The sequence below is a fragment of the Lathyrus oleraceus genome, chromosome 3, assembly GCF_024323335.1.
Source record: "Lathyrus oleraceus cultivar Zhongwan6 chromosome 3, CAAS_Psat_ZW6_1.0, whole genome shotgun sequence".
Taxonomy (NCBI): domain Eukaryota; kingdom Viridiplantae; phylum Streptophyta; class Magnoliopsida; order Fabales; family Fabaceae; genus Lathyrus; species Lathyrus oleraceus.
In genome coordinates, this window is record NC_066581.1 from 183,506,147 (window position 1) to 183,527,779 (window position 21,633).

At 34.3% G+C, this 21,633-nt stretch overlaps 2 protein-coding genes across 3 annotated transcripts; both read left to right on the forward strand.

Moving 5' to 3' along the window:
- Nucleotides 1–9,372: 9,372 nt before the first annotated feature.
- LOC127126126 (sulfate transporter 3.1) lies at nucleotides 9,373–15,384 on the forward strand. Of its 2 annotated transcripts, XM_051054991.1 has the most exons (12): nucleotides 9,373–9,986; nucleotides 10,089–10,296; nucleotides 10,852–11,023; nucleotides 11,199–11,264; nucleotides 11,836–11,949; nucleotides 13,496–13,612; nucleotides 13,743–13,869; nucleotides 13,945–14,231; nucleotides 14,315–14,505; nucleotides 14,592–14,677; nucleotides 14,771–14,847; nucleotides 14,966–15,384. In XM_051054991.1, exons 1-12 carry the CDS (start codon nucleotides 9,644–9,646, stop codon nucleotides 15,152–15,154), a joined length of 1,977 nt encoding a protein of 658 aa, XP_050910948.1. In that variant the 5' UTR covers nucleotides 9,373–9,643; the 3' UTR covers nucleotides 15,155–15,384. The 2 variants fall into 2 exon arrangements, with proteins under 2 accessions (XP_050910948.1, XP_050910949.1); XM_051054992.1 differs by lacking the exon at nucleotides 11,199–11,264.
- Nucleotides 15,385–19,811: 4,427 nt separating this feature from the next.
- On the forward strand, nucleotides 19,812–21,480 carry LOC127126128 (protein ANTAGONIST OF LIKE HETEROCHROMATIN PROTEIN 1). Its single transcript, XM_051054995.1, has 2 exons — nucleotides 19,812–20,054; nucleotides 20,249–21,480. The coding sequence occupies exons 1-2, from the start codon at nucleotides 19,928–19,930 to the stop codon at nucleotides 21,319–21,321; spliced, it is 1,200 nt and encodes a 399-aa protein (XP_050910952.1). The 5' UTR covers nucleotides 19,812–19,927; the 3' UTR covers nucleotides 21,322–21,480.
- Nucleotides 21,481–21,633: the final 153 nt, after the last annotated feature.

Here is a 21,633-nt window from a genome sequence, read left to right on the forward strand (position 1 = left end):
ATAAATGTCTATTAGCCTAGCAGAGAATGTTAGATCAGATGTTATAACATTAAGCATGTTAAAACAAAATATTCAGGAAGTACACACCATCATTATACACAGCTGAAAGCTGAGATAATGAACAAATTCAAGGAACTCATTAAGAGCCCTAAATATTACATAACAGGCATCAATAAGGACTGCCACAAAATACATAATAAAAAAAAAGACAATCAAGACAACAACCTTCCAAATAGCAGCCCAACTTTCACCACACCTCCCAATCTTCAATTCAGCCAGGGACCATTAATCAGAAGAAGAAGAATCATCTTCACCTTCACTTGTATCTTCACCTGCACCTTCAGAGTTTTCTGAGCTTCCAGAACTTCCATTGGATTGGGATTTTGATCTTGTATTTGAGTCCTTCCCAGCCTTCTCTATTTCTTCCTTCTCCAGGCTACAAATCAGAACTTCTAATGCTTCTTTTCTAGCCTTGGCCACCCTTATACCATTTTCCAATTCCTTGCAGGTTTCTTTTAGTTGATCAACCAAGCTCCCTTGAGATGTAGACTCCCTTTTGGCAGATGTCATGACATCATTGACATGACTTCCCTCAAACAGCTTATAATGAATGGATAGAGGGGATTTTCTCCTACTGGGAATGTCACTTGTACTCAGAATGCCTAGTTGTTGGCTCAGGATAATGCCACAAATGAGGGAGGGGAAGGCAATGGGTAACTTCATAACATTTATAGAAGCATGTCTAATGGTTTAATCAAATATGAACTTGCCAAAATCATAGTTAACCCTTGTTCCAATTGCATGAATGATTCTTCCAAGGTTAATGGAGATAGTAGAGACATGATTAGTAGGAATCCAATTAGCTGAGCCAATCTTGTGCAAGATGGCATATTTAACACTGAGCTTTCCAAGTGATAAGTGATTCCTACTAGGCCATTCCTTAACTTGGCCAGCTGTGATAACCCTACAGACCTCATTGTCTGTAGTCTCTAGGTCTACTCCTCCATCTGTTCCTCTTCCTAGGAACTTGTTGATGACACTTGGTGAGAATTTCACACATTTTCCCCTTACAAACACCTTGCAGAACTCCCTGCTGCTCTTTTCCTGAATATCCTCAGGAATGTTAACAATAAACTCTTTTACCAACCCCTCATAGCATTGGGGTAGAGTTACCACAGTCTTCATGAGTCCAGCCTTTTTGATCAACTCAATTACCTCCTTTACCTCTACAGCTTCTTGTCCAAACTCTCTTTCAATAGCTACTCTCCTCTGAATGACATATTTCCATTTTGCTGCCCCATCTTCCAAATGAAAGGAGATATTGTCTAGGTGCACAGCATCAGCCTTGCCAGGAGACTTCTGAACAACCTGCTTTTTTGCAGGGGAGATGTCTGGGACATCGTCTTTGACATCTTCCTCAGAGTCAGAGCTATCTCTTTCTTTCCTTTTCCTAACCTCAACTTTGCTCCAAGCTTTTGAAGGTCCTATACCAGCCGTCTTTTTCACTCTTCCTGTTCTCATTCTTGCCACACTTTTCCCTTGCCTAGTTCTCAGTTTCTCAGCAACACTAGGTTTTACAAGATTAACCAAAGGATCATCCTCCTTTTCAGAGCTTTCTTCCTCTAGGTCAATAACATTCTCCTGAGACATATTTGCTGGTCTCTTGCTAGGTAGGGTTTTACCTAGAGAGCATAGCCCTTCAGCAGCACCTTCTTTTTCTGACTTAGATGAGTCCTCATCTTTATCAGCATGAGGTTCCTCCTCAGGAGAGGGTTCCCTTCTAGACAGAGGGGTAGAAACCCCTTTGACTTCATGCCCTTCTCTTAGAATCCTAGTGACTAGGTTCCTTATTGCACGATCAGCATAATGCATGTCTTTTGGGAGAGAGGAGTTACCAGAGGTATTACCTTGCTTATCTCCAGCTTTGGAAGAGGGACCTGGGATGTCGCCTGGTATCATGCAGAGTGGAGTGACGTCCATCACATCTTCATCTACAAACTCCATTGAGGGAGCTTTTCCATGGTGAGAAGATGATGAATATGAACTAGATGATGATGAATGTTGAGACATGTTGTAGGACTTTTGAGAAAAGTTTCTTTGCTCTAGCTGAGCTTTTCTGAGAAGATGAATGGAGAGGGAGATTGCTGCTTTTAGGTAGCGTGTGCTAAGGGAATAGATACTATTTTCAATGCCAGGGAATGATTTATCATTAATGTGGCTCTTTATTTTAAAAGGGCAGACACTATTTTTATTTTCTTTATTTTTCCACTTTAACTGCCATAATTTCACAAGAGTCCAAATCCCTAATTTCCCTCCCTCACATTCAATTTTACCCAAATTCCTTGCAAGCTTGTCTGCTAGTTCCAATCCAAGCTTTAGACTTCTGAACTTGTCTTCCACAAATTTTCTAATGGAGTAATAATAGCAAGAATAATACTTTGTCCATCTGTGCTGAATCTGATTTTTGGACCTAGTTTCAGTATTCAGGAAGTCATAATACAATGTTATGACATCGTGTGTGACATTGTATGCAATCAGTAAAAGTTTCAACCAACCCAGTTGAGCCCAACTGCTATCATCTTCTATACCTTTCACAGGTGTCATCCAAATCTTCTCCATATTGTCCTTGGCCTTTTTGCATAGAGTCTCTTGTGGCTTAGTCCCAACAGTTCCATTCTCCCTGTGACTGGTCATATGTCCACCTGTTTGATCTAACCTCTCAGTTTTTTGAGCCATCATAACCTTTTATCCTCTGAGCTTCTGGTGTGACATATTTGTATGACATTTCCCCCAGCCTTGTTTTTCATCACTCTTGAGAGCATCTGTACTCAACCAATACTTAAAGGGATAATCCAATTGAGAGCTCCATATGTAGCAATTGTCCTTGGTCCTGATTCCTCTCATAATTACTTCACTAATCATGTCAAGGATTAGACATTCATTTTTGGTGAAGTTAACATTCAGACCTTGATCACATAGTTGGCTAATGCTTATGAGGTTTGCAGTTAAGCCTTTGACTAGTAGAACCTTGTCAAGTCTAGGTACTCTAAGGCAATCCAGCTTACCTGTTCCCTTAATTTCACCTTTTGCTCCATCTCCAAAGGTTACATGACTTATGGTATGATGATGCAAATTAGTTAGCAGGTCTTGGTTTCCAGTCATGTGTCTGGAGCATCCACTATCAAAGTACCATTCTTCTTTGACTGTGATTCTGAGGGGAATGTGAGCTATCAGACTTGTGACATTAGTCTTAGGGACCCATTGCTTCTTGATGCCAGGCATGTGCTGTTTGGGTCTGAATTGATAGTGATCCTGATGATGAGCAAGCCTAGGATAGCCATACAGTTTATAGCATAAAGGCTTTAGATGACCAAATTTCCCACAGTAATGGCATCTCCATCTTTGGTGTTTTCCTTTCAATTGTTTTCTCCTCTGGTGTTGTGACATATGATGTGACATCACAGGTTTTTGAATGCACTCAAGTTTGGCTTGAGGTTTGACACCAGTGTAACTGCTCTCAGGCTTTGAGTGATTATATCCAATACCAGATTTGTCTCCTGTTATTTGTCCAGTTTGAAGAATCTTGTCTAAGGAATCAGACCCATTGCTTAACATTCTTACATACTTAGTCATTTCTTCTAATTTAGAATTTTGTAACATGACTTCAGTCTTCAATTTAGAGATGGTTTTTGCATGGTCTGCCTTCTCACTTTCCAGCTGTGCTATCTTTTGATTTTCAGCTTGTGGATTTAGCTTGGCATTCAGAACCACTGCTTCTGTTTGTAACTTGGAGATGGTTTCCAAGTATTCTTCCTTCTCATTCTCAAGTTGATTTATTTCCTTCTTCTGGCTTTCAACCTGTTTGCACAACTCTACACTTTTGTGACACAACTTTCTGTAGAGGCCAATTCTTCAAAGGTTACTTTATCATCACTTGAGTCTTCATCAGATCCCCATCTTCCTGTCATCGCTGTCACAAGATTTGCAGCCTCCTCTGTTTCACTTTCATCAGACCAAGTGGCAGCAAGACTCATCTTCTGTTTCGTGAGGTAGGTTCCATATTCAGTCCTGATGTGTCCATACCCATCACATTCATAGTACTGAACTTCTTTGGGATTTTCTTCAGACTTTGGTTTCTTACCAAAGCTATTGGATTTACTGATGTCATATGTGATGTTCTTGACATTTCCCTTTGCTATCACATCTACCTTTTTTATCAGTCTGTTGAACTGTCTTCCCAGCATTGCTATCTCATTTGCCAGGTCTTCATCAATATCTTGACCACCTTCCTCATCTTCCTCTTCAGTGTTTGACACAAATGATATGCTCTTGGCTTTCTTTTCAGCTCCATCACATATTCCCATCACAAATGTTTGGAGGGATCCAATTAGCTCATCAACTCTCATATTTGAGATGTCTTGAGATTCCTCTATGGCAGTCACCTTCATTGCAAATATCTTAGGAAGTGACCTGAGTATTTTCCTTACCAGTTTTTCATCTGTCATCTTCTCTCCCAGGGCTCCTGAAGCATTAGCAATTTCAAGGATACTCATGCGAAATTCATGAATGTTTTCATCTTCTTTCATTCTTAAGTTTTCAAACTTGGAGGTGAGCAGCTGAAGTCTAGACATCTTTACCCTAGAGGTGCCTTCATGAGTGGTCTTGAGAATGTTCTAAGCATCTTTGGCCACTTCACAGTTATTTTCCAGCCTGAAAATATTTTTGTCTACCCCATTGAATATTGCATTCAGGGCTTTAGAGTTTCCAAGAGCAAGATCATCCTCCTCCTTGGACCATTGTTCTTCAGGCTTCTTCTCAGTGGTGGCTTCTCCTTCTTTAGTAATGACAGGATGCACCCATCCTGTTAGCACAGCTTTCCAAGCCTTGTTATCAAGGGATTCCAGAAACGCTACCATTCGAGGTTTCCAATAGTCATAGTTAGAACCATCCAAAATTGGTGGCCTATGAACAGATCCTCCATCTCTCTCCATTGTACCAGAAAGTATTGCCCATAGATCTCACCCAGAACCAGAGCAGGATGCCTGCTATGATACCAATTGAAATTCTGGTATCAGATATAAGATGTCAAAGATAATGTTACGACACTAATATCTGTTAACACACAATGGATAAAAAATACAGAATGATAAAGCAAATAACACAAGCAATTGTTAACCCAGTTCGGTGCAACTCACCTACGTCTGGGGGCTACCAAGCCAGGAAGGAAATTCACTAAAATATAATTAGTTCAAAGACTATCCGTACACTTCAACAAGTTACAGTCTTTCTCACCTAATCTCTACCCGTGCAACTTCTACCTAAGCACTCTTAGATATGAGAACCCACTCACTTCCCTTACAATCACACACCAGTGATTTTAAACAACAATCCCTTGTGAAAAGAAAATACTTTTCAATTACACACTCTTGATTTTACTTCACAGTTTCAATCAAGAAGACACACTCTTGATCTTGCTTCAAAGCTTTGATCAAGAAGGCACACTCTTGATCTTGCTTCACAGCTTTGATCAAGAAGACACACACTCTTGCTTAACAGCTTTAGAGTGACAAATTACAACCACAAATCAGTCCAATTCAATCATCAATGGATGACTTGAATGACCTACAAGTCTTATGACTAAACATACATAAACCCTAGCTCTCTCTCAATATTTCGCTCAGTCTTGGTTGTGTGTTCAAACAGGTTTTCTAAGTCCCTTTTTATAGAAGCATCCAGCTGGGCTTGGACATCTTGAAAACCCTAAATCTATTTTCCAATCAAATCTTTTTATAACAGATGTATAGATCTCCTTGGAAAATAAGTAAATCTGGTTGTAATCCATGATTGAATGTGCCAGCTAGCCATATCTTCAATCATCCAAAGATTGCCATTAATTGTGCAATCACAAAACACTAGACATTCATACTGAATGTTCTGTGTACAGGATGTCATGACATCGGGTCTGACATCCTGGAAAAATCCTGCATAACCCAATAATTCCTTTTATAACTTCCAGCAGGTACATCCATATCAGATGCCATGACATTGTGTATGTCATTTGAAACAATCCTGCATGAACATGTCTTTCATCTAAGCTCCAGCAGGTACATCCAATATCAAAAGCCTTGTCCTTGTATGTGGCATTCTGAAACAATCCTGCATGCACATGTTCTTGAACTCCAGCAGGTACATATGATATCTCATGTTAAGACATCACACATGACATCTTGTGAACACTCTTTGTTTTACCAAAATTGCTGCCAACACTTAGAATCAACATTTGGAATTTTGTTTGAAGTGCAACAGGTTTCCTCACACTACTATAAAGTTGATCATGCATTGCGTAACTAGCTCCCCTAGTTTATTCTTTGGAATGAGAGACGACTACCAAATTTGATTTTGACTAGAGGTTTACGTCAATGTGACCCCCTTTCACCCTATATCTTCGTTATTTGCATGGAATTCTTGTCGAAGATAATCATCAGGGAATTCGATGAAGGCCCTTGGAAACCTATCAGGTTATCTCGTAATGGACCTTGTCTATCACTTTTATTTTTTGCTGTTGATTTTCTTCTTTTTGTGAAGGTTTCTAACTTCCAGAGAGGGATCATTTCTGATATCTTGAATCATTTTTCCATGTTTTCTTGCCCTAAAGTGAATGTTGCTAAATCAAATGTGTTCTTCTCTGCTACCACTAAGAGGAGTTAAATGAATTTAATTGTCTCCAGCACAGGTATCAAGCGAACTATTACACGCAAGTAATTGGGGTTCACTATGTTGCATTGTCGTCTTCAGCGCAAGTACTTTGAGTTCCTATAGGAGAAAATTAGCCAAAGGTTAGCATCTTGGTTAGATAAATTATTAACCAAGGCTGGTCGGATAAGGCATGTCCTGAACTCCATCCTAAATTATTATATGCAAGTGGCTTGGCTACCTCAACCAACTTGTTAGTTTATTGATAGGATAACTAGGAAGTTTTTATGGAAAGGTAATTCTAACTTTGGTTTCCAACTCTTTTACTGGAACAAAATCACCAAGCTCAAAAAGTTAGGTGGTATTGAGATCCGAAAATCAAGAGAGGCTAAAATTTCTATGTTGGGTAAACTGGATTGGGGTATGCACCATAATTGTGATTCTCTATAGGTCAAAGTTTTGAAGCATAAGTACATCAGTGAGGAAACATTTCTTAATATGAAAAGAGACCAGGATCGATTACTTGGAATGGAATTATGAAAGTTCTCCCTGCTCTTAAAGATGGTTTTGAATTAAGATTAGGGGACGGGAACTCATATTTTTGGTTTTCAAATTGGTCAAGGATCGGGAATTTAGTGGAGCAGGTTCTTTGCGTGGATATCCATAACTTGGAAATGCGAGTGAATAATGTTTACTTGGATGAGAATTGGAACTTAAATTCATTATATACTAATATTCCTATAATTGGTTATGACTGTCTGAAAGCACTTCCCATTTGTTTGAATTCTCTAGTGTCTGATCAGTTAACATTGAAAGGCAACTTAGATGGTATCTATACTTCTCAAGATGGTTATTATTGGCTCAAAAGACTTGATTTGTTCAAAATACAATAGACAATAACTATTGGAAGTGGGGGTGACATATTCCTGCTTTTGAGAAGGTGAAATTATTCCTTTGGACGGTTTTACATAAGTCCCTTCCTACGAAATCAATGTAGTGTCATCGTGGTATGCTTTAGACGTATTTATGTCCTAAATGCAATCAGGACGCTGATACAACTCTACTCGCTTTTAGAAATTTATTGACTTCTTAGACCCTCTATTCTTCCAAAGGGATAGTTTATATGATTGGATTAGACATGACATTGATGGTGGCTCTATCTTTTTTACTGCTTACTGGTGGTTGTGGTGCACTAGGAACAAATTCTGTCTTGCGAATGAAGTGGTATCTTCCTATACTTTGAAACTGATCATAGTGAATTATGTTAATTTGTTAGCTAAATGTTTTCGCAAGCATAATCAGTCTTCCAAAAAGAACGATTACGTGGAATGCGCACAAAGGTAGTAATATGATTTTGAATATTGATGGCAGTAGTCTCGGTAATCCTGATGTCTCGGGTTTTTGTGGATTGACTTCGAAATACCAGTGGTGCTTGGGTTCACGGTTTTGTTGGTAATATTGGTTATTCCAACATCCTTCATGCTGAGCTGATGGCGTTATATCATGGATTGCTGATGGGCTGAGAACTTGGCATTAAAGATCTTATGTGCTATTCTGACTCCAACTCTGGTATCAAGCTTATCTCATAGGATGTTAATGTTTGACATTACTATGTCGTGATTCTTCACAATATTAAAGAGATTCTCTATAGGGAATGGAGAATTCAACTATTTCATACTCTTAGAGAGGAGAATATTTGTGTTGATTATCTAGTAAAATATGGGACTGGTAATGATGCGGTGTAACAGTCCTTTACGAAGCCTCATGTTGAAATCATCACTCTCCTGCTAGCTGATGCTTATGAAACTTTATTTTTTACTTTTTTTTCTCATGTTCCCACTTGTAAAAACATAAGAACTCAAAGAATCAACAAGAAGTCATATGTATTAAAACATTAAATAGTTTAATACTTAATGGTTCCAACAACCAATGTCAAAATAAAGTAATGTATATATTTCATATTTGAAGCTTTAAGGATAAAAAAAATAGATAAGAGAGGAGGATAAGAGGAGAGCTTTTGTGGGTTCTATGGAAGGATCGGATTTTAGAATTCAAACACTTAAAAACAATGTTTGAATTTTAAAAATAAAAAGATATTTTTAGATTTTCAAAAGGATTCTCAAGGAGTGAGAAAAGAAAAAAATCAATTTTTTTTAATAATGTTATTTTTATTTAGGCTTAGATAAGGGAATTCAAGACCATATTTATTTAGAAAAAATGCAAAATTAATCCTAAATAAATTATTTTTTTTACAAAAATAAATTAATTAAATTTTGAAAAAAAAACATTATCTCTTGATAAACATGTTTAGTTTTTTAATATAATTTTTGGAACAAATAATTATTCTTGTTTAAAAAAGGGATTAAAATGTTTGGATTTGGATTCAACTTTGATTTTGGGTTTTCTTTATCAAGGAGACTTATTTATTTTAGGCTAAATAATATTGTAAAATTTTAAACCTCTAAACATGGAGTGTAATATCCAATTTCAAAAGACCCTATGAAATTGACAACTCAAGTGCTATATTTTTTTTTTCATTAAAAAAAGTTAGTTTAATAATAATCTTATAAAACAATAATTAATTAATCATATCCCATAACACAAAAATTCCAATTCGCCAACCATACACATCACATAGTCAAAAACTTGTTAATATAAATACATGCCATAATTCACAACTCTCTCAAACTCAAACACATCTGTGTAACTTGCCTCCTCTTCCTTCTTCCTTATCCCTTCTCACTTCCCAACTCTTCTCAATCCAACCATCCCTTACCCTTTTATGATTCTAGTTATTCAAAACAAAACCGCCATTATTTCGGTATCATATGTATAAATATATCTATATATATATATATAGTCCTACCCTACAAGCTATAAACTTTCTATATTAAGTTACATACTTATAATAACTATATACTATAATACACTTTCAAAATCATCTTAAGAAATGGGTAATGGTGACTATGATTCTTACTCTTCTGGTATGAACGTTGAGAGTGTTCACCGTGTGGCTATTCCGCCACCGCAACCGTTTTTCGAGTCTCTGAAATATTCTATGAAAGAGACTTTATTCCCGGATGATCCATTGAGAAAGTTCAAGAACCAACCAGCTTCTAAGAAGCTTGTGCTGGCTCTTCAACACTTTCTGCCCATTTTGGAGTGGGGTCCAAAATATACTCTTCCGTTCTTGAAGTCAGATCTTATTGCCGGGATCACCATTGCTAGTTTGGCTATTCCTCAAGGGATTAGTTATGCTAAGCTTGCGAATCTTCCTCCGATTCTTGGACTTTGTGAGTATATATAAATTAATATTGAACTTTGCGTCTTCAAGTAGGTAAGAGTTTAGAAAGGAAATTAAAGGTTGTATCGTATGTGTGGATGAATGAATGCAGATTCAAGCTTTATACCTCCGTTGATCTATGCGATGATGGGTAGCTCGAGGGATTTGGCGGTGGGAACTGTGGCGGTTGGATCGCTTCTGATGGCGTCGATGTTGGGTCGTGAAGTTAGTCCGACCGAGAATCCGACGCTGTTTCTTCACCTTGCTTTCACTGCTACATTCTTTGCAGGACTTCTACAATTATCACTGGGCCTCTTTAGGTAACTACTATTTCATATGCACTAAGGTTTTATGCTCGATCCTGTAAAAGTTTTTGCGATTTTGATAGGTATAAGTGTTACAATACCGATCACGGTATTCGTTTTTATCATAAAATGATGAATATGAGTATCAATATCTAACAAAATATTTATAAAATATATTGTATTTCATTCATATTATTGGTAAAATTTTATAAACAAACAGAAGGAAAATTGGTGGAATAATGTTTCACCAATTGGATATGAGGTGCGCTGGAGTTTTTTTGTCTTTTAATAATTTGTTTTGTCAAAACCATTTTGTATTTTGGCAATTATGAGATTCACCACGTATATAAACATTCTAATATAATATAAATGAAATTCTTAAGTGCGATTGATCTATAATTTCAGTCCAGTTTTCATATATTGATGTACAACAGTACTATCACTATCACATACCCGAAATAAATTTAAATAAGCATGAGTATGAATGATTGATCTTTATAGTATAATTATTCCTTCACTTAACATAATTAATTTTTTAAATGATGAATGAATAAGCCTGTGTTGGTGCAGGTTAGGTTTTATTGTGGATTTTCTATCACATGCAGCGATAGTAGGGTTCATGGGAGGAGCAGCTACAGTAGTTTGTCTCCAACAGCTAAAATCGATTTTAGGACTTGAAAAATTCACACATAAAGCTGATGTTGTGTCAGTTATGAACTCTGTTTTTAGCCAAACTCACGAGGTACATATATACAAGTTGTTGAAACATTATATCCATAAACAGCTACTAGCTATTTGTTTTGTTACCTCGTGACACTCTAGTGTGTGTTATTTTTCATCCACTACAATACAATAAGACAACACATTATTGTTCTCCTGATTACACAATTTTTTGTTTTCTTATTCATCTACTGCAGTGGAGGTGGGAAAGTGCAGTGTTAGGATGTTGCTTTATTTTCTTCCTCCTTGTTACAAGATACTTCGTAAGAATTACTACCTAACACACACCTTTGATTATGTTCCTAACCTCATATTCTTTGCTTTAGTTAATTAATTCTTTGGGATTGGAATTTCAAAACCTACTTATTCTTACATTGTCAAGTTTTATTTACCAAACTATGCTTTGTTTATAAAGTTAGCGAATTTTCAAGGTAATTGACATTAGATCCTTCTTTTGGTGATGTTCCCACCTAAGGCCATGAAAAATTAGTATACTACACCATAGACTATATTTATAACTAAGTATAGTTTCTACATTAACCTTTAATTAATAAATAATTAAGAAAAGCTTTTACATTGAGACAAATGCTAACACAATTGTGGGACCCTTGTCCTATAAGTTAAAAAGCAAAACATAGATGCATTATGCATGGAAGATGCTCTTACATGGCTATATATTGTTAACACCACATGATTCTCATCTCTTTTACATTTTTGTAGTTCTTCTGTACATGTTTATGTGCAGAATTTGTTTTTTATTTTTTATGGTAATATAATGGGTCCCACAATATTTTAATGATTAATCTTGTTTATTTGTGATTGTGATGATGACAGAGCAAACGACAACCCAAGTTCTTTTGGGTGTCAGCCATGGCGCCACTCACGTCGGTGATATTGGGAAGTATATTGGTTTATCTAACTCACGCTGAGAAACACGGCGTCCAAGTGGTTAGCTTTTTTTTTAATCAATTAATTTCATAATAATTGATTTTCTCTCACACGGCCAAACACGGCACTAGGACAAATATCGATATGGCATTAAGATGCATCTTATATATTAGAACCACTTATGTAAAAATACAAAAATATTCTCAAATTTTTAGATATTTATCGATTCTAACTCATGCTTTAAAAATATGATACTTGTAACCAAAAATATTCCCTACTGTGGGGTCATCAGTACAGTTCCTTTTGAACCCTGAATCACGACAGACAGCACCACACTATGCCTCATATGTCACAATCTCATGTTTAAATGGGGCATTTTACTTGGGCCCATTGGTACGATTCAAGTTGGGCCCATTCACTTATTGTAGATAGTGTTTTGTTGTTGTCGTTATGGTTGTGTATTATTGTATCAAAAATTATTTTGTTAACCATTTAATTTCAATGCATGACTGATATAAAAAAAAAGTTATAGATGTATCTAGTTATATCATCGTATAAATAATTGTAGTCATATTTTAAAAATTAAAACAACAAAGTAATATTTAGAATGTGACACATAATTTGATTGAATATATGTACAATTTTTTTTAATTATATCAGCTTATAACAATTAAAGCATGTTTGGATAAACAATTACTTTATAGTTTGTAGTACAAGTGATTATTAAATTAAGTACTTTAGGATAAATTTTCATAAGTTAAAAGATTAAATTATTTGTATACAATATATGTTTTTTCATAATCTATTTTGATTAAAAAAATTAAATACTGTCGTCACAAAGATATTCCAAACATGACCTTAATCTATTATTTTAATACAAAATTAGTACCTACTTTGTACCAAGTTATAAGTAAAAGATGAATATTTCACATTAATTTCAATTTTTGTGTCTTTTTTGGAAAAATGTAAAATTAATTTTGATCTGTTGTTTTTTATAAAAAAAAAATTGAGAGAAAAATATATTAAATGCAATTGGTTCAAATTGATGTTTTTTAATTTTACTTTGAGAATGATAAATTTTTTAGAATAAAATGGTTAAATTAATACTGAGTGTAAAAAATTTTACACTGTTATCTAATAGGAATTCAACATTCAGCTATGTCACACAATTAATTTAAAAATATCAGTGTGATTTAACAAAATATAGGATGATAATTGATTGAAAATGTAAAATTATTTTAAACAATACATATCTTTTTTTTCATAAAATAAAATTGATGTTTTTTAGGTATAATTTGCAACAAAATATTTTATTTTACGGAGGGAGTAATTGTGATTTAATAGACATCCAATATTAATATAAAACAATTTTACACCTAACACCAAATTAGAGGTCCGTTTATAACAATTAATACGGTGATATGGATAGATAAAATATATTTATCAAAAAAACAAATTAGTTAATTTCAAAAGATTTTCTGTTTCTTTTGTACAAAATTTCAAAAGATTTTATTCTAGACCAAAATTGAATTATATAGATTTTTATACAAAAAAATTAAGTTAAGTGACACTATTATTATTATTGTATTTTGTAATCATGTTTCAGATAGGAAACTTGAAGAAGGGGCTAAATCCACCTTCAGCAACAGATTTAGTGTTTGTGTCACCTTATATGGGCACAGCCATCAAAACTGGACTCATCACTGGTATAATAGCTCTTGCAGTAAGTACATCTCAATTCTCATTATTTGTCTCTCTAATAGTACCGACGACCGATATCATGTCTCTGGTGTCCGTTCTTTATAGTTAATCATGCCAACAAGGTTTTGAAAACCAAATTCATGATTGTGCAGGAAGGAATAGCAGTAGGAAGAAGCTTTGCAATGTTCAAGAATTACCATATTGATGGCAATAAAGAAATGATAGCTATTGGCACCATGAATATTTTTGGCTCACTAACCTCTTGCTACCTCACAACAGGTAAAAATTTCGTCATCAATTAGTATCAATTAGTATCCGCGTCAACTGTTAACAAATTTCAACCTGTTGTTTCAGGACCGTTTTCTCGTTCGGCTGTGAATTACAATGCTGGTTGCAAAACTGCTGCATCAAACATTGTAATGTCAATAGCAGTGATGTTGACATTGTTATTCCTAACACCTTTGTTCCATTACACACCTCTAGTGGTGTTATCCGCCATAATCGTATCTGCAATGCTTGGACTCATAGATTATCAAGCCGCAATCCATTTGTGGAAAATCGATAAATTTGATTTTCTAGTATGTTTCAGTGCGTATATTGGAGTTGTCTTTGGCAGTGTTGAAATTGGCTTAGTACTAGCAGTATGTATCATTATGCTCTTTTTTTTTTAAAGCCATTTTTCTGTTCTTATTGAAACTAATATATGCTTTTTGTGAATATGCAGGTTGCAATATCTGTACTCAGAGTACTTTTATTTATAGCAAGGCCTAGAACATTTGTTTTAGGAAACATTCCGAATTCATCGGCATACAGAAACGTAGAACATTATCCAAATGCACATCATGTTCCTGGAATACTAATTCTTGAAATTGACGCGCCGATTTACTTTGCAAATGCAAGCTATTTAAGAGAGAGGTGAAACACTAATTAGTTGTATGAAAAAGAGAAGAAAAGAATTGCATTCGAAAAATTGTAAACTTAGTAGAAATTTTTGTTTATAGGATTACAAGGTGGATTAATGAAGAGGAAGAGAAAATCAAAGGTGCAGGAAGTACTAGTTTGCAGTATGTTATAGTGGATATGACAGGTAAGTTCTAGATAAAAAAAGTGATTAAGAGATTAATTAACAATTTGGTTCAAAAGATTTCGAGTTTAACTTGAAGTTTATTTTGATTCGCAGCTGTTGCGAACATTGATACAAGTGGAATAAGCATGCTTGAAGAGTTCAAGAAGTCGGTTGACAGAACAGGACTACAAGTAATTATTCGGCGTCTCATTTTTATCTAAGTTTTTTTAAATATCAAATTATTTGTCACTTTATAATATCGAGCGAGTATTAACTGATTTTTCGTACTATTTTTTCCTATGGTTTTAGCTCGTTTTGGTCAATCCGGGAAGCGAGGTGACGAAGAAGCTGAACAAATCAAAGTTCCTAGATGAAATAGGACACAAATGGGTTTATGTGACAGTTGAAGAGGCTGTTGGAGTATGCAGCAGCTTCATGCTTCATACACAAAAGGCTAACCCCATGAAAGATGAATCAGAAGGTTTGAATAATGTGTGAGAAGAAGCATTGTTTATTAGAGTTTATCTTAGCTACTAATATGTGGCATGATAGTTTCTGAATCATGCTACAGAATATATAGTGAAACATAGAGAGTGGTAGAGTATTATAAATTAATAAGTTTCTCAAATTTGCATCTTGAGTTGGAAGAATGTTTTCAACAAAGGCTATTGAATAATATTTATGTATCCTTATGATCTGTTTTCAAATGGAAAGTAGCTGTTATGAAATTGGAAATGTAGTTAGAAATTATAACAATTCATTGAGTCTCTATTGGAAGATACATACTTATTCTTATCATTGTATTTTATTTCGAAACAACTAAGCATAATTAAGTTGTATTTCAAATGTAGTAGTCCACAAAATAAGAAGAGTATATAAGATGCAAAATACTTTCTGGGCATGTAAAATAGGAATATTGATGGAATGCTTTGACAAAAACTAATAATGATTATCCAAATTGTGATGAAAAGGCAAGAAATTTATGTCTTGCATTGTCCACCGACAATAAATCCGTGTTGTAAAATTGAAAGATCAAATATATTAAAATTTGATGTAAGATAAACAACAATAATAATCAAATTAAACGGTTTTAAGAAAAATTAATTTGTTATATCGAGTGTAAGATTCACAAGAATAAGAATAACATAATGATTAGATATACACGATTAAAGTCTATTTTGAAAGAAATAACGGTTATCATTCACTATAATTTAAGATTTGTTATAAGAGATTACAAGATAAGTTAAAAAAATAGTATTTCTAAATTCATAAGAATATATTCTATTTTCTTTTCAAGTGCTTCTAAATTTTACATTTCTTTAATATATGAACCACACAAATCCAAAGTAGTTAAAAGTAATTCTCAATTCCCTTAGATATCTCCAAATGTCTTCTAATTCTTAGAACAATGAATCCTAAGAATCTATCTCTTTGTCTCTTTAAGTTTATCTCTCTAGGATTAGGAACTAAATTGAGGTTAAGTTTCGCTCATCATCCTCAAACTCATGGTCAATCAGAACGAATGATTCAGTCATTAGAAAGATATATTAAGAGCTTACGTTTTGGAATACAAAGTAAGTTGGGATGAATTCCTACCCTTATAGAATTTAGCTACAACAATAGCTTTTACTCAAGCATTGGCATGACTCCATATGAAACATTGTATGAACGAAAATATCGTACACCCATATGTTGGTATGAAATGGGATAAGATAAAATCTTTGGATCAGAATTCGTGCAGTAGACAATGAAATTTGAAATAAGAGATCATGATTTATTAGAATTATTCCTAGAATTGGGATTGGACGAGTAATAAAAACTAGAAAATTAACGTCACGATTCATAGGACCATTCTAGATTCATAGGTGTGTTGGACCAGTAGCATATCATATAGCCTTGCCGCTTGTCTAACCTACACGACGTGTTTCATGTGTCACTATTAAGGAAATTTATACTGATCCTTCTCATACCATTGAACATGAAACCATTGAGCTTAGAGATAATTTAGAATTTGAAGTATTATCTGTCAAGATCATAGATCATAAAATCAAAGAACTCTATGAAAAAGAGATATAAGTAGTTATGATCGTTTGGGACGAAGTTACCACCAATTCCACGTAGGAATAGGAAGAAGATATACAACAGCAATATCCTCACCTTTTTTTAGATATGTTAAATTTCGAGGACGGATTTTTTTTAAAAGGGTAGTAATGTAACATCCAATTTTTTTTAACTTAATAGATTTAACTTCACTTGAATTTTTAGTATTTTATTCTTTTATTTAATGATAGTTTTTTGTGTTAAACATTTTTTTATCACTTTGGAAGGACTTGAAAACAAAAATTTATTTATAAAAGAATAATAATTATTTTCTCTCAAAATATGAGGAAGTAATTACACTTCGACATTAACATCTTAAATCAATTGAATTTATTTAAGAAACAAGTATCAATATTTTTATACCACATCTATAATTTTAATCATCATATATTATAATGACTTGTTTTCTTGACTAAATCTCCTACTAAAATTAATAGGGTATACATTCAAATTTTATGCTTTATGGTTCATTTATGTATCAAACTATATATTATACTTTCAAGAAAACATATTTTAATGATAGGTGTTCTAATGTGACAAAAAAATTTGAGGAGCTCGTATATTGTACACACTTATACTACACGTCAAGTGGCATATGTATTTTTCTCTTCTCTAATTATTTAATACTATACTCCTTTAATTATATATATATATATATATATATATATATATATATATATATATATATATATATATATATATATATATATATATATATATATATATATAATTATATGACTAATGTTTAAATTGTGGGAATCAAGATAAATTGATGAATAATAACTCTAATAAACATCTCAAGAGTCTATATTCTTTTTGTTGGATCAATCAAAATGATCCACATTTATTATATTTTGAGTCATAAATCTAAAAACATACACGTCTCTCTATTATAATTTGTTTAAATTATAGGAAGACAACACTATATTTACTTTAACAACTCGTCTTCTTATCACATTAATCTTATAAAAAATATATATTTTATTTCAAAAACTTAATATAAATAGCTAACTTCGTACTACTATTTTCATTCACACCTAAATTCTTTCTATCTTCATTCACACATATCTTTCTATCTTATTTATGTTTTGTTTGGTGTAAATCCAAAAATTAACTTTTCTTCGTTATCGGTATTCCCGTTATAAGACCTAAATTTTAGTTTTAATATTTTAATTAATCAATATTTTAGTATTGTTATAATATTTAAATAATTTTATTTATACAAAATATTTTTAAGGAAATGCTCTCGGTAAATTTTAAAACCTATCAAATATAAACGAGGGTATAGTCTAATTAGTAGTTTAATTGAATAAATATTTTATAATAATAGAGATTATTATTTAAGGTTTTATTTAACTAATTATAGACTATTTTCTAATTATTTTCTAAAATTCGTATAACTTTGACGATTAATGGAAATTAGATTCTTTTCAAGGTTTGAAAGTAACATCTGAGACAATTTTCACAAAATCTCTAACAACAAAAAATGGGTGCTAGATTACATACACATCGGGACGGTCAGCATAAAATAGTTTAATATGTGTGTGTGCGCGCGCGTGGATAAGAATTAGGAAACTAGCACAGATCTCATTGGACGTGCCAATTTGTTTACGTTGATGGTAAACAATCGCTGGTTTCCAACTACGTCACTTGTAGGATCAACCAGTGAATCCTAGGACATAATGTCAAATAACCGTTTAGTTTTATTGTTCTCGTTTTCACGCGATCGCTTTCGACTTCGACTAAAAAAAGAATGTATTGGTAGAAAAATTGGAAACACTGAATAAAGTATGTTAAAAGCTACTGAAAAGGATTGAGAAGGTAAAACTTAACAACTTTGCATTAAAAGTAAAGAATGGTAATTCAACTATTCTTACATTCTCTCAGCAAATGACTCGTTTCACTACGCGCTGATACTTTGAGTTTCTTTAGTGAGATTTCTGCAAAATAATGAACATCCATAATTCAACAAAATGAAGTCATATATATACTAGTACGAAAATAATTGCTCCTAACGTCTCTATCCTCCAACTACGTCACATAAAACTATGCATGCAATGTTTTCCCACGCTTACTCCATGTGTCCCTTCGGAAAGAAACCTACAGGCAGTTTTTAATATTTTGAACGCAATATTGCACGCCCAAATAACCACCATACCGACCAGTTCGCCACAATTGCAAGGACTGAACGGTCAACACTTCCACATGGTCGAAATAACTCTTTACATCCGAAAACTTGCTAAGTCCAGATCCTGATCGAACCAAGACTCCTTCGACTCTGCCCATGTATGCTAAGGGTTTTCACTTGTCGAAAACCACAGCTAACACCTGTTAGAGTAAGATCAGCGATGGTGATTGTTAAGATTAGCGGCAAATCGACGTTTGGAGCTTCGTTTATCTTGTCACGATCTAGGAAATCTATCGCCAGTCGATCCTTGCTTTGCAGTTTGGTGTCAATTGACACTTGAAAGAGGCACTATGGTGTCAGATCTATGGTGGATGTTGCGGCATTGCAGATCTCGTTGATAGATGATAACTGAGGCAAGACATGATCAGAAGATTTGACATAATTCTTTGGTGCGGTGAACGAAGTTATTGTCTCCATTTTTGTACCAATCAACCTTAAGTTTGCGCTACTGCGACTACGAGGTATTGTCCACTTTGAATGTGAGAATCCTCACGATTTTATCCTTTAGAAACGATGCTTAGTTGAGTTATGGTGTATGAGTGTTGGATATAAATTACCTTTAATTTCGATTTTAAAGCAATGCATCACTAATTTAGCCAACCTGAAACAATTACTATTATAAATAATTTTTTCAATTAAATAGTATGTTTGAAAATAAAATAAAAAATAAAAACTAATTATTATAAAGTTCGGGGGAAATTTTGGCCCTTTAAAAACTAAATTAGAGTAAGTGCCTGCAAGTATATTTTAATCACGGGACTAATAATACTTTAACTTTATAGAAGACATTCTAAAATCCCAAAAATTAGAAAAGGACAAGAATAAAAAAGAACCAAAAACCAAAAAACTAAAGACCCACTGCACTGTCTTTGAAACAGACATAGAGTGAACATTAAATAGAATTCAACTTGACTCGAATCACTGTATGAACTCTTCTGTCTCAGCTGAAGCTTAACCCATTATCCTGAACACCAAATCAATCAATGGCACCCCTTCACAAGAAATCAAAGAAGAAACCCAAACAAGTGAGCCTGGTGGTCCCTGTTGAACCCAAACCCAATGAAATTGATTGGTGGCAATCTTTCTGGCACAAAAATTCCACTGCCCCAGGTATCTTCTCTTTTCTCTTCATTCCATTTTCCTTATAAAGTTTCAATCTTTGTTTTTACCATGTTGTTCTAGAATGAAAAAAACCCTTTCCTTTTTCAGTTCAAAATAGGGATTAAAGGGCAATGATATCATCATTATAGTTAATTAATTGATTTTTTAAGATGTGTTATTGATAATATATGATTGATGCACAGGATACTCAGTACCTAATGATGAGGCACAAGGGTTTAAGTATTTCTTTAGAGTTTCAAAGACTACATTTGATTACATATGTTCTCTTGTAAGGGAGGATCTCATTTCGAGGCCGCCGTCGGGTCTTATCAATATCGAGGGAAGGCTTCTTAGTGTTGAGAAGCAGGTTGCTATTGCTCTCAGAAGGTTAGCATCTGGTGAATCTCAGGTCTCGGTTGGAGCTTCTTTTGGAGTCGGTCAGTCGACGGTTTCTCAGGTGACTTGGAGATTCATTGAAGCGCTCGAGGAACGTGCTACACGTCATCTCAGTTGGCCGGATTTTGATAGAATGCAGGAAATCAAGTTCGGTTTCGAAGCGTCTTGTGGTTTGCCTAATTGCTGTGGTGCCATTGATGCAACGCATGTCATGATGACACTTCCGGCAGTTCAAACCTCGGATGATTGGTGTGATCAAGAAAAGAATTACAGCATGTTGTTACAAGGAATTGTTGATCATGAAATGAGGTTCATTGATATCGTGACAGGTTTGCCTGGTGGCATGACGTTTTCAAGATTATTGAAGTGTTCGTCGTTTTTCAAACTCTCGCAAAATGGAGAGCGTTTGAATGGAAATGTAACAACTTTAGATGGAGATGTGATGAGAGAATATGTAGTTGGTGGGTACAGTTATCCGCTTCTTCCGTGGCTTATGACACCTTATGAAACTAATGGCATATCAGATTCACAGTTCACTTTTAATAGCAAACATGAAGCTGCAAGACTACTTGCAGTGAGGGCATTTTCGTTGTTGAAGGGAAGTTGGAGGATCCTTAGTAAGGTTATGTGGAGACCGGATAAGAGGAAATTGCCAAGCATTATCTTGACTTGTTGTTTGCTTCATAATATAGTTATTGATTGCAGAGACACCATACATCTAGATGTTGCGTCGTCTGGTCATCATGATTCAGGATACCGAGAACAGTATTGCAAGCAAGTTGATCCTTCAGGAAAGACCGTACGAGAAAATTTGGCCAAACATTTACAATATGGAGTGCAATTAAATGCTAATGGTACTTCTGCTGTTCATCATATTTAGAATTTGACTTCTGGCCTCGCATTCTGTTGTTGAACTTAGACAGTTTCTTGTCATTTTTTTGTTGGATGAGAGTTGTGATTAAGAAAAAACTTCTTTTACCCCCGTGTTATTGGTGAATGTTAATTATTGTTATTATTCGAAGAAATGTTCGTGTGCATATATAGCTGTCAATGAGCAATGACATTCGAGCAAAAATGAATCATGTCTTCATTTGTATTTCACTTTATGCGGAACAAACGACTTCTAAGAGACGAGCGTAACAAACAGAATAGACAATTGCAAAGCACTGCTATGGTTAAAAAGTTTTAACTT